The sequence below is a fragment of the Camarhynchus parvulus genome, chromosome 1 (assembly GCF_901933205.1).
Source record: "Camarhynchus parvulus chromosome 1, STF_HiC, whole genome shotgun sequence".
Classification (NCBI taxonomy): Eukaryota; Metazoa; Chordata; class Aves; order Passeriformes; family Thraupidae; genus Camarhynchus; species Camarhynchus parvulus.
The window spans coordinates 106,210,862-106,225,078 of NC_044571.1; the positions used below are offsets into that span (position 1 = coordinate 106,210,862).

A 14,217-nucleotide genomic window follows, 5' to 3' on the forward strand; every position below is an offset into this window, starting at 1 on the left:
TGCCTTCTGCTCCACTGCACAGTGCAGAATGACCCTGGGACATTTCAGAAGTACAGAATGCCACCATCTCCATCTGAAACCCTGAAAGAAACAGAATTACAGTACTTTGAAAAAAAACAATTGAACCAAGCAATAGCTTTTGAAATTGATGGGTAGCTGATTGATGCTTGATTGGTGCCTCAGAACAAATAAAAAAAATACAAGCGAAGAGCAAATAAGATTTATCTTTCCTTCTCTATTTTGCTCTTTTACTTATGTTAAGATTTCTACATTTCTTTCATGTGGTTTTTCTGGTATCTGGTTTTCTGACTACATTTTTATAATGTTGTTATCACTTTCCTCTCCTGCAGTGGTGGTGATCCATAGTTAGAAGGTACCATGGGGCCAACACTGGTCTAGCAACTGACTCACTGTTAAATCTGAGCATATATTTGCTCTGCTCTTGAATCTTAATTATTTCTAACCTTTAAAAAAAAGCAACTTTAATCCAGTAGAGTGAACTACTTTAGATCAGCTATTTTCAGGCTGTTACAACGGCTCATTTATTTTAAGGTTTTGATTGATAAAATTCCATGTGGCCGGTCTTGTTCAGAATAGCCCTTGAAGCCCAGGTCTGACTTTAGCCATATCTACTGAGACTTACATATATGCAGTCCAAAATTAAGACTTGGTTTGGCAAATATCAAACTAGATCCTGATTTGTAACAAGTCAAGTAAAACAAAGTAACAAAACTAGGCACATTCAATTCAATCACAGGGAAAACATTGATTTTGAAAAAGATTTACTCTGGAGCCTTTGAATTTGTAGAGAATATGTCTTATTTTGTTTACAGGAGCAAAGCTACGTGGAGCAAGCTAGGAATGAGATCCCACCTATCTCTGATAGTGCTTTGTTGTACCAAACTCTGGCAGATAAACTTTGGGGTTTGTGTTGTGAAGGGACACAATAAGTGGGTCTTTAAGCTCTAGATTAATTTTAATTTAGATTAATTTTTAATTAAAATTGCTCTTCTCTACCAAGCTCTGTCAAATGAATTTTGGGTATCCTGTTGAGAAAGAACATATTAAGTGGGTCTTTAAGCTTTAGATGAACAAAGACTATGAGATGTGCACCACTCACTGGCGCCCTACATTTGTTTTTAGGTTCAATGGTAAATGGATGGGGTTCTGCGTCTGATGAGGACCGTAACTTTTCTAGCCATAGATCTAGTGTAGGTAGCTCCTCAGATGACTCCATCTTTACCAGCGGCACTTTTGCACAAGCACTGGTTGCAGCAGCAGATAAAGCTGGGTTTAGGCTGCATGGAACCAGCCTGACGAGAACAGGTTTGTAGACTCCAAGGTGATGCTTTCTGCATGGAGGGTGACTCTGCCTATCCTTCTCTCAGTGAATCTGTGTCTCACACTTGTCTAACATGCATGGGATAAGGTGGATGGAGATACTTCTTTGGGTATATTTTAAATCAAACCTTGCATTGTGTTTCATTTTTAGTGATTTGAAGTAGTGAATAGCACAAGCTTTTAATCTGCACCTTTGGTCTGCTGCAGTTCCCCTCAGTGCTGACTCTGCTCTAGATTTACTGACATATGCTTATTTAATATTTCAGTGAAGAAATTACTAATTCTGCCTTGCAACCTCTGATGATTTCATTTTCTGAAAAATCTCCTCACAATCATTCACGTTTCCAGTGATGAACACCACGTTTAAACTGTTGCCTCCATCCCTGCTCTTCTGTTGCATTTCATCCTGCAAAAGTGTGTTTTTCTATGAAATGTTTCTGAGCATGGGGTGAATTGGTGTGCTTTGATTGTTGACAATACAAACTGTTTAAAGTTTACTTAATAGCTGATTTTAAAAATCCTTAATTTAATAAGTTAATATATTTTGGTAACATTTAATTTTGGTTATGCCAACTGAATCTGCCAAGTAAAATGTAACACAGGTAAAGTGGATATTTCATTTGAAAATAGCCAATCTTCTGAAATTAATTTATGAAAAGTAAATTATTTTAGTTATTTTTAAAGCTCCATATGTTTTATTTCTATTTAAAAATATAAAGAAATATTATCTTTATTCTGATAAGAAAAGGATACATTTGCATTTCCTTAGTCTTGTGAAAATAGCAACAACTAATTATTTAAATCCACAAATCTAATCTAGCAGAGTATGAACGTGGGTCATATTTTTTGTTATGCTTCCTCAGCTAATTCTGGATGACAGGTCCCATAATATTCTTATCATTTAAATTTTTTAGACTATTAGTCTGGTATGAAGTCTCTCCTTCAGTAAAATGTGTTCATTTAAGAGAAAGTCTCACATGCTGGGGCTGAAAACTGTAGGCTTTCAGCATGCAATAACTTCATGGCAAGGACTGCCTTTTAGGAACATTAGGAATAAAGGAAAGAGTTGATGGCAAAGTCCTAAAATCCAACTTTTCTCAAATCACTGGAATTTTTACCACTGGCTTTGGTCAGACATAATCATCCTTAAAAGATTATTTCACCATAGCTGAAGCCCTTAGTTGCTTCCATCTATTAATGGAAAATTGAGTAAATCTGTCTTATCACTTAATAAAAAAAAGGAAGCAAACCAAAACAAGAAAACTCATAAACTCATGTAGACTTTAACTTATCTAGTATGGACACATCTGGCCAAACTATAACTTAAAATACACTGTTTTCCTTGAAGAGCCTCCCAGGTTCTGAGTGAAAGGAGTAGATCTTTTCCAGCCTTTTTTTTGATGGTGTTTGCTCCAGTAAAAATTAATGTAAAGATTCACCAAAATTACTGTCACTTGTATCAAACCTTTGAGAAGTGCAGTTTCCACCACAAACACATTCATAACAGAAGTAAATGGACACACAAACACAGAACAAATATGACACACTTTAAAATAAATAGGGTTTTTTTATTGTAGCTATGTGAATGGAAACTACAATGAAAGGCTGAGAGCCCCTTGTCAGTTGTATTTTCCTAGCTTGATTAGGTCAGAAATGCACTTAAAGTGAGTATGTGTGTAAATCCTCACAGGCCATTAGAACACAGGGTACAAAAAGGGATCCAGTGGTTGTGGTAGAGACTTTATGATTATTACCCTCTTACTCTCTTAATGATCCAGCAGGCAAAATGGAAATAAAATAGAAACCCACACATAAGCAAACAGCCCTCCCTCCTTTTCCTCACAGAAACCTCAGCAAATGGTTTTTTTGCAGTGAGCAAAAAAAACCTGCCCCTGCTCCCTGTGGTGCCATCAGGATGTGTCACCTCTCAGGGCAGGGTGGCTGGGTCAGACACCCCTGTTCCAGCCCTGCAGCCCCCAGTGCTAGTGTCCCCCAGGGCGGGCCGCGCCCCCAACCCCTGTCAGCCCCCCCCCAGTGCCATCAGGATGTGTCACCTCCCAGGGCAGGGTGGCTGGGTCAGACACCCCTGTTCCAGCCCTGCAGCCCCCCAGTGCCATCAGGATGTGTCACCTCCCAGGGCAGGGGGCTGGGTCAGACACCCCTGTTCCAGCCCTGCAGCCCCCCAGAGTGCAGCACAGTGCCTGGCAGTGCAGAAGCAGCAGGGTTATCCTGCTCATTGCCCTGAAGGGAGCCTGCAGGTCCCGACTCTTTATTCCTCTGCAGTCTGGACAGTCATTTCCACCCATTTAGAACAGCTGTGAAATACTCTCAGCAGTAGATGCTGAAGGAGGTGTCCAGCTTGAGAGCCTCACGTGGGAATGTTTGATTGCCAAGCATGAGAGGCACTGGTGAATCCAGATGCAATGTGTCTCTCCTGCCAGACACTTTGATTCCAGTTTCCAGAAGCCATCATGATTTGCCATGAAGTTAAAACAGCTTTCCTTTCTAACACCCTTGGGAAATTAAATCAAGAATTAGTGGATTCATCCTTGTCTCCACTTAAACACACTAAATCTGCTGCAGAAAGTCTGACACTGCTCAGCAGTTCTTACTGGCAGGGCTGCACACAAATACAAGATGCTCTAATAAGTTATTAAGTGCATTGAAAAATGTGCTATGGGAGTCTGCACATCGTTTGTGTTTGCCCCATGTATGATTTAGGTCAGTGCTATTTATTTTACCTCATTTTCGTGAGGGGATAAAAGAGAATGTTTGGTGTCTATTTCTTTTTAAAACCAGCATTCTGAATGAATAATCACATTTCTTTAGTCAAAAGAGTAAGTGTGAAGAATCTGTGTCCTGCACTCACTAGTTGCATTTGCATGAAGTGAGTTTATTTTTGCAAAACATCTGTGCAGCGTGCTGTGAGCTGGGATGGAATTTCAGGCTCACATCTGAATTTCTTTGCATTAGGAGTCTTTTTTTAATTTTTAAATGAAATCTTAATATTTCGTCTGTGTTCATCTGCTGTGTTATCCTTATCTGTGAAAAAAGGGCTTGATCACTTGTCTTTGTCTGGCTGCAGCTGTGCCAGCTATAGAGGTTGATGTTCCCAAATGCTTATTCCTTGCTTTCTCCCAGCTCCAGAATTAGCTGCTTGGGCGGGGGTTCTGTAACCCAATTTCAGTTAAAATGAGCTAGGTTAGCAAAGGCATTGTTTTCAGACTATATAAATTCAATTGGGCTTTTTTTTTTTTTGCCTTTCTTTTTTTTTTTTTGGGAGGGTTTAGAAATGTCCAGATGGGGGCTTGAAATGCTTGAAACGTGGTGACCTCTGATAGGTGGCACAGATGGGCAGCTGGGGACAAGCCTGCCTGAGAGCAGTGCCCTCCTCAGGGTGCACAACAGTCAGAAGGTAGAAGATCAAGCCTGAGACAGTCACAAAATCTCTGGAGTCAAATAGTCAAATATTATCCTAACATGTATGTATTAATGTGAAACAGCATGTTAGAGAGATTGTGACTACTTTTTCACTTTGCCCTCTTGGCACTGAGAATGTTTCAAGTAGGATGCTGAGCTGCATATTACTCCAAGTTAGGTTTTTTAGATCAGGTTGTATGTGACAGCATGCTGTAAGTAAGCACATCTGTTGGAAGGTTTTACTAGAAAACATAACCCACTGCAGGGTACACCATGGTCTAAGCTAACCAGAGATAAAAAGACCTCCTTCCTATCATGGGCCCACTTGACCAGAAAAATAGAAATCACCCGTTTTGCCACTTTCTATCATCTCTTACACCATTTGGGTCCACAAGAGCACTGCAAGAGCAGAATTTTGGACTGGCTTATGCATTTTCCACTGCAGATAGCATTAAAATATGTAAGAAATTTAATTACCAATTCTAAATGAATTAAGATGTTAGCATCTCCAAAATTTTCCAGGAACGACACACCCATGAACAATAGAAAATCAAAGATGGTGATTTTTAGTTTTCATCAGTTATCATTAAATATTAAGTCTAGTTAAGAATAAAAATATCAGTATAAGAGGAAGTGAATGTAGTAAAAGAACTGTGCTCTTTAAATTCTGAGGCTTTTAATCATCTGCTCCATAGAACAGCATCAAAGATATTTCTTTAAGAAAAATCATATAGCTTGAATAGTGTATATATATATATGTGTATATACACACACGCATATATCTATATATATGAGATATAAAATGATATATAAATAAATCTGTGGTCACAATAGATATTTTTAACAAATAAAAGTACTGAAAATTAACTGGGAAATGTTAGCATTTAAATATACCCCCATTTTTATTTCTTGAGAAAAGAGAGCCCTGAAGTATACAGTGCTACAAAGCTACATAGCTTGCAAAATCAGTTATGCTTATCTCACTGGAGTTACTCCAGATATACAGTGCATATGGGAGCCCCTAAAATGAGAATCTGGCTCAGAAAACATGAAAGTGGAAGGCAGGAGGAGATAAATTTGATATGATTGCAGAACTGTTTTCCTTCCCTGTCCAAGGCTGAGGAGTTGTTATGACACATCTGTTCAGCACACAGAGCAGGTAGGAGTTACATGGCATACAGTAGTTTTATCGCAACAGATTGGAATAATTGTAATTATAGAAGTTAAAGACAAAAGAATGCCAAGTTTCCCTCCTTCACTTGTTGTGGTGTGTCTCAAAGCAGTTGTTATCAGTGGGTACCTTGGGGGACACTTGCCTGCCTCTGAGAATTAGACCTGACTTAATGTTTTGGAGCAGACATTAATAGAACAATAAATTTCAAGGCAATAACGTTTTTTCTTCTGGTTTCCCTATTTTTTTTTTCTTCTTTAGGCAAAGCATATTCTTCCTCTCAGAGACCTCGGCCAGGCAGTCCTTTTTCTACTGACAGCAACACGAGTGCAGCTGTCAGTCAGGGTCAGAGGCAGAGGCCCACGAAGAAACACAAGGGCGGGCGTTTGGAGCAGCCTCCTCTGCCTCATCGCCGCGAGGGAATCACGGACGGTGAGTGCTGGGCAGGGAAACCTGCAACAGGCAGCTGTGCACAGCAGGACAAGGCACAGCCATCTTTCCAGGAATATCAATTCAGCAATATCAATTGCTGCTTTGGTGGAGTTGGGGTCCCCAGGTTGCCGTGTGAGCAGTGTTGGAGCTCTGGCAGTGCAGGGCTTGGGTGAGGGTTGGAGGAGCCATTCCCCATTTCTACTCGGGACGTGTCATCATCTCTTAGGGTTTCTCCGATCTCAATATAAATCTTACCCCAAAATGACTGCCTTGCACATGAGTTGACATTGAAAAACGACCTGTAATTTTACATCTTATGAAAGTAGCCACCACTAGCAGTAGTTGTATGTCATGAATTCTTGAGGAGAAGCGGAGAGCGGCTCCCACAGGACTTGTTTGGTTTGTGCTGGTTTTGACAGACACCCAATAGCTACAGAAACATGTGCCATGTTTTCCCATGATTCTGCCTCACCTCTTGTCCGTGCTGCTCCAGTCCTGACATCCACTGACCTCAGTGACTGTGTCTCCCTCCCTTTTACATCTCCACTTCTCTCTTACAAGTACTTCCCATCTGGAAATTTCAGACATGTCTGTTCTGCTCTTCTAATAATTAAGATCAGCTCTTTCTTCCATTTTCTTTGTCTACCCTTCTTGAGTCTGGCAAAAGACACAACTTAGTTTTCGAGTAAGACTGGATAGGAAGGTGGCCAGCTGGTTACCTCCCCCTCATTTCTTCTGATCCCTGGTCTTGCACCTGTAGGTGTTGAAATGATCAGAGTGTTCACCGAAGGGATTGTTGTTACATCTCCTGCTCTATGGCTCATTCTCCCTGTGATATTATTTGTGGAAACAGCTTAAAGTAGCTTAGATTCTGCTTCTATGGATCCAAGTTCCTTTAAACATCAATTCCCTCCCCTTGTGGATATATTACAGAGGCCTCTCTATTACACAGATCCCTTGAATAGATGTGCCTATGAGAACAGTAACTGCAAAGTTATGGATGTCACTTGTAGTGGTGGCCATACTCTTGCTGTACACGTTTTGTTAACCCTTCTGAGTGCCATATCCGGTCACCCTGAACTGTGAGCATCTTAGGCCACAAATTCTGTGTACATGTGAGTTTGTAGTTCATTTAGTATGGTGGACACTAATCCTTCTGCTTCTGAATACTATTGCTACAGAAGCATTTTACAATAGTGTGGATATCAGAAAATTAATGGGGATCCAGTTCAGGTCATGAGACAGGTGGAAGTGGGGCTCCTCAGAGAGTGACTCCATCATAAAATTTGCCATTGTTTTAAATTAGCGAAAGATATCCAATTTTAAGATTCATTTTAAAAGAGGAAACTCCTATTACTTTATATTTATCCTTAATAAAATACTAATCTTACTGGAGTTTCTTTCATATATTTAAATCAGAACACCAATGATGTACTATTTCCTTCAACCTCTCAGACATGGGCAATAACCATAACAGCTTTCGGATGCCATTAGATTAATATTTTTCTTTTATAAACTTAGTTAAAATTCTTGCTATATGTTGCAAAAATTTATAATGTCCTGGAGCAATAGAGGAACAGTTCCCATCCAGTATTAACACAGGAACAAACAAACAAACACAAATGGTACAGTTTTCCACTTCAACTCCTACTGAATATGAGTCATTAAAGTGTAATGTCAAGTCTGAGTCATAGTTAAATTTGCAAAAGACCATTTGTCAATTAAGGAAGGTAGAAGTTGCTGCTGCCACCTGCATGTATGTAAACAACTGAATTTAGGAATCTCTGGTTCACAGAAATTAAAAATGGCAACTGGGTGCTTTCTGGGGAATATTGCAATGAACTTTACAAAGACAGACAATATCACTATGCTTAAGCTATAGCTAGAAAGAGGAAGGAGGAGAACCTTGGATAGATCCAGCAATTCCAAGCCCTAATCCAGGCCAGTCCATTCAGCCCTGGGCCATCCTGAATTCTGTGAAAAGCATCACTATACATTTTCTCTGTTTTTTCTGATGTCTCCAATTCATTCCCTTATAACTGCTTCCTCTTGGATTTGTCTTGTGAGAATATACTTGGTTTGCCAGTTGTTTTCAAATTCCCAAGTTGGATGAGTCCTGGTATCCTGTGTTTAAGTCTCATCACATACCGGATGTCTGTCATTTTCAATTTTCATTGACTAAGAAAGCTCCAGCTTTCTCTGCCCATTCCCATACACATCCTGAGTGCTTCCTCCTTGTTAACTGTAACCATGTGGGACAGTGCAAAAGACCTAAGAAACTGTAATATTTAACACATAGCACGCACATCTCAGACTGTGTAAGCATTTGAGGGCTCAACTTCATGCTTAGTTTTGACAGCAATCCACACAAATCCCCTAAAACCCTGCTTCTTCATTTCCTTCAGCTGCAGGTCAGAAGCCTCTAGAGACTGACTCTAGATGGTTGTCTTGCTGTACAACTTGTTTTTTCACTTCCACATCCTGAAAGACTATGGAGACAACAGCAAATCCACAGAGGAAGAATATGTTATGAATCCCTCAGATGGTCAAAACTTTCATTCTGAGCTCACAGTCCACCATAAAACGAAAACAAAAATGGAAAAAAAAAAACCCAAACAAAAACCTGAGGGGTTTTAGTATTAGTGCTCAAGGAATAATTTGTTTTCCTAGCAACAATGAATAGCAAAACAGTGGAATCTGTCATGTAGTTTGCAGCACAGTAACTGTGTGATTGAACTTAAAAGGCCTTCCTTAACTGAGCATGATATGCAAAAAAAAAAAATCAAAGAGGAGGCAGAAGGGAAATATGCTTAGGGTTTGAAAAGGAGAACTGGAACATAAGACTTATGTTACCATGCCTTGCTACTAACTTCCTATTGTGTATTAAAAATAATTTTTAATGTTGAGAAAATACTTACCTTCTGATGGTATAAGGTGTTTCAGGGGCTTATTAAATGTCACAGTAATTATCTCTCCTTTGAGAAGAAATCACTGACACAGGTAGAAAGGTGTGTCCTTAAAGGTTCTTTAACTTGGTGCTTTTTCCAGTTAATAATGAGAAACTGTGCCAAACCTTGACTGCTGCCTGAATCATTTAGCCAGTGGTCTGCCTTCTAAAGAAGGGCTGGAGTAATCCCAGATTGAATATCCATCTCCCCCTTATCAGGCACTCTGATGTCCTACAGCTCCTCAATCACAATCCCTCCATTACAGAATCAATAAGACCGTCACCTCCCCACCAATGTACTTATGAATTGCCTTGCAGGTTTGATAATCCTGCCATTAGAGGCTTCAAAATGAAAGTCTGGATGACATCCTACTGACCTAGAAAGTTACTAGCTCAGTGCAGGCTTTCAGGCATTTTCCCTACCACCTGAAGGATAAATGAGATTTAGATGGAAGTAGGGTGAATCAGTGTTACCACTTTGGGTATCCTCACTGAAAATCCCACTGAAGTCCCTGCATTTCTAAACTCAGAATTTCTCTGAACAGATTGACATGATGGAATGCTTAACATGATTGCCTTTATGTGGTAATCTGTCTTCCTGTGAGGATCTGGGGCTTCTAACTCAGTTGACATCTGTTACCCCTTTAGCAGGGGTAGGAAAGCCAAGGCAAGGCAAGACCATTCTCAGTGGTTTTGGAGGAAGAAACTCATGACTTAGATGGGATCTTTTGATCAACCCAGACAAGAGAGCAGAAAACGTTTAGTTATTTACTAAGGTACAAGATTTACAGTGCAGGATGTAAGTTGTAGAGCAAATCAAAAGCCACCTTTCCAAATGAAGCTCCCTTCCAGCTTCTTTTATTAAAAAGGACAGGTAGGTGTTACTGTGGCTGTCAACCTGAGTTAAGGAGGTGAAGAAACAGTTTAGTCAGCTGATGTTTGGCTACAATTAGTAACTGTTCTTACAGATCTTCTCAGACACTTGTAACACAGTTCAGTAAGTTTGTACTCAGGCCAGAGCCAGTTTATGTTAATTCCAAAGTACCTGTAGTTCTTCTAGAATTCTGTGAAGCTTCATTACAAGATCAATTTTATTTTTCTCTTCAACTCCTCCATAGGTTTAAAGCACCCAAGGAAATTTACAAACATGGTGTTTCATTTCACTTCTATGCATAAGTCAGTCTTTATGCTTGTTTTGTGGATGGATAAAAGCAATAATCAGGTTAGCAGTAGATCAACACCATAACTCTACGGTAATTCCAGGAGTTGCAGCCAGCTCTAGAACATGCAATATAGTTTAAGTACAAGCCTTCTTTCCTTTTAAGTATCTAATTAATAACAACTATTAGACAGCAATTTCTGAAGTAGGGTAGTCTTTTTAAACTTTAATACTGCAATAATTTTAACTTTTTTTTTTCTATGCTACTACTTGAAATTTTTGCTTATATTGAACAGTAAATATTTTATCTGGGAAAATTGCATAGTCCTATGTCATGTTATGGCTGTGTTTATTGGATTCAATGCATCTCCACAAAGTGCATATAAATCACAACTTCAGTGATCTCTATTTCAGATTGCATAAGCAGATGCCAGTGTTGTGGTTCTGTACATTAACTGGTTATGATGGCAATAAAATCAATTATAAGAAATGCCACTTTGGAAGCCAGCACTATAAAGCAATTTTAACATTGGCAAGCTCCCATACCCTCCTGCTTCCACCTACAGTAACTCAAGTGCAGTCATTGTCATGAAAGGTCGCATCTATATTCATAATGAAAAATTTCTCAAATAAATTAGTGCTGAACATAAAGCATGCACCAAGCTCTCTGACAGATTATTAAAAGGCTGCTCTCGCCAGAGGGTGCTTATCTTAATCTGGGCACAGCACTGCAGCTGTGAGCAAAGGCACAGGAGCATCACTGGGTACAACTTTTTTCTCTTGAAAACACAAATAACCTGGACATCTCATATTTCTGTAAGAGATAGTGTTGACTGGAATGACATCCCAGTAACTTTGGAAGAATTTCTCCTCCATATGTGAGGTATAAGTATCACCTCTTACAGCAAGGACATGAAAAATATTCTGTGTAGCATTATATAAAGCATTATATAAAGCTGGATTAGAGACTTTGAAATAAACTCCCTCCAAAGGCCTCCTGACCAATTTATAAAATGAATTTCAGTTGCACTAGAGTTATAAACATCAGACTTCCCTGCAGGCAAAACAGAGGTTTACTTTTCCATGCCTGTTACTGAGCCAAGTTCAATTCCTTGATAAATCTTCACAATACAGTAAGGTGGAAAGGACTAGAAAACAGGTCAGACCCAAATCTACTGTAAGCTAACACAGGTTTTTGTGAAGTTGGTGTGGCTGCAGAGATTTACTTGGGCTATTCATTGCCCCAAAACAGAATTATCAAAAACTGTTCCTTGTAAAAAATGTGTATATGATATAGAAGAATTTTCATTATGATACTAAAGATGCTTCATTTTTCTGATTTTTTTTTTTTTTAAATAATCTGGACTATTGAGTCTATTATATCATTTACATGAAAAGTTGCATTTAGAATTAGAATTATCCTGAGTCTATCATTACTTTGGGTCATGGACTCATAAAAAAGTGCAGTTTTTGCCCCCACAAATGTATTTAGAAGGTTGACATTCAATTCTACAAGCATCTTAGTAGTCCAAGTCACAAACTTGAAAAGGACAGAAGTTGTTAGAGACCAGGGAAGTGTCTTTCTGTTAGCTGAAATTGTGTTTTAATTGGTTATATTTGCAGGACTGCTAAACTTAAGAGTGGCCATCCTCTACTCTCTGAAAAGTCCAGCTCTTCATTTCGTTGACTAAAATGCTCACCCATTGTTTGGTGGTTCCATTTAAACACATTGGTCAGAGATGTACTGGTGCTTTTTCAATGACAGGAGGTTTCACAGTTAAATTTTCCCAATATTTGTGGCATTTTATTCATTTTGATGAAGTTCTATGTTAGATTTTGAGTTTACACCTCGAGCTGAAAGTGTAGCCCAAAACCAGGATGCAGCGAGCCCCACTAGGATGGAGGGAAATTGTCAACTGGCATGGATCAGTTTTCCACAGCCTTTCTTAATTCCTTGCTGTTACTGAACAAAACAGCTGGAGTACAGTCCCATGCTTGGAAGCGTAAGTCAGGGCTCAGAGCCTATGGATTTTTATGGAAGTTAGAAAGAGGCAGAAACACAGCATCCAGAATAAAGAGCTAGCAGAAGTCGAAACCCTTTTCCGATTAACATGAAATTTCCTCCTTTTAAAACCGATTTGGTGGCTCGTACCATTTGCAAGGCACTTTTCAGCGTCGAAAGCAGACCTTCTGTTTCAGTTGAAAGAAAAAAATCAGTTCACCTGAATGTTATTCACATTTTTTAGATCTTCCACCACCACCCGACCCGCCCCCCGGTCAGGGTTTAAGGCAGCCCATAGTGCCCGGCCAGCGCGGAGGCTCTGCCGAGAGGAAGGGGAGCTCTCTGGAGAGGCAGCACGCAGCAGCCAACGTAGATGACACAAAGAGCTCCCTGGACCGGCCCGCTAGGACATCACTAGAGTGGCAGCGGCAAGCCCAGGAGTGGATAAGCTCTACAGACCGCCAAGAGGATTTCAGGAAAGCCCAACACAAACAAGCCTTCGGATCAGGTGTGTGCGCGCTGCACCAGCCGAGGCCAGGCAGGGGCTGTGTCGGAAGCCAGGACATCCCTCTGGCTGCCCTGGATGGCTCGAGCCTCTGCCAGGGGGCTCAGAGACCTTGGCACAGAGCCCAAGACCCCTGTGCCATTGAATTTGACTCATTTTGACCCATTTTACCACCTTTATATGAAGAATTACAAGTCAAGAGAGTTTAAGTAGAATGATAGTTAGTTTGTCACAGGGTGAAAAGTAGATTTTTGGGGTTTTAGAATGGGGGCTCGGGGTCCCAAGATGGAGGAATTTAGGCATGTTTTGCCCTTCTTTCTCCTTCTTCCTAACCTCCATATTCTGTGTGATGCTGGCACTTTTGGGTTGGTTGAAGTTAGGAACACACTGCCTAACATAGGTGATAGGTATTGGGAAATTATTGTAAATAATGTGCATGTAGTTTTTAGTATAAAAGACAACACCACCTCTGGGGGTGGTCGTGTGCCTCTGACTGACCTGCTGAACGGACCTCAGCAGGCCAGGGAAAGAATGTTATAGATAAGAAATTATAAACAACCTTGAAAATCACAGCTGAGGAATCCTGACTCCTTCATCGACTCCCGGGCTGGAAAAAGAGACTTGTACGTATCTCGGGGTCTCTTGACCAGCAGAGATTCTGAGAGGGCTGCTCCACCCCTCTGCTGAGGGGTTCTGTGCCTGGCAGGGCTCTAGGATCACCTCACACCTCTCTGGGAGAGCACTGGCAAGGGTCAGGCCGGAAAATAAGGAAAGGCAAAGTGAAATGGGAGCTCATGATCCAGTTGTCTTCCCCTCTGCAACAGTGAAATCTCATTAGCACCTGACTCAGTGCACTCTTTGCAGTGTTTTGGAAATTAATAATATTCTCAAGCATAGCGATGGAGAAAATAGGAACAGTTTCGGGCCAGCAGGGAAAGAGAGAGATTTTTAGAGTATCTTTTGTTAGATGTATTTATTTGTACATATAGGGCCACATTTTCCAGTTCTTTCAACCTGCTTCCAAGTTGGCAGCAGTTTTTACGTGCTGATCCTTCTGAGCTACTGACATTCCTTTCAGCTGCATTAAAAACCCTCTCTTCTCTTTATTCCAGGCTATGACAAAGTAGCATTCATCTCTTAAGCCCAGCAAGATTACAGCACAGGTTTTCACTTTCATACAGGACCTGCACCTTGCCCCAAGCTGACTTTAGCACCTAAATGAATTTCAAGTCTGCACAAA

At 40.3% G+C, this 14,217-nt stretch overlaps 1 protein-coding gene across 13 annotated transcripts in view; it reads left to right on the plus strand.

Moving 5' to 3' along the window:
• Nucleotides 1-14,217, plus strand: part of ROBO2 (roundabout guidance receptor 2) — a 1,013,596-nt gene that overhangs the window by 988,996 nt on the left and 10,383 nt on the right. For 6 of the 13 annotated variants that reach the window (XM_030962464.1, XM_030962445.1, XM_030962492.1 and 3 more), the window contains 3 exons: nt 1,144-1,326; nt 6,194-6,364; nt 12,717-12,980. In XM_030962464.1, the coding sequence (XP_030818324.1) occupies nt 1,144-1,326; nt 6,194-6,364; nt 12,717-12,980 (618 nt within the window). The remainder of the gene's footprint in view (nt 1-1,143; nt 1,327-6,193; nt 6,365-12,716; nt 12,981-14,217) is intronic. The other 7 variants (XM_030962519.1, XM_030962529.1, XM_030962538.1 and 4 more) reach the window with 3 other exon arrangements.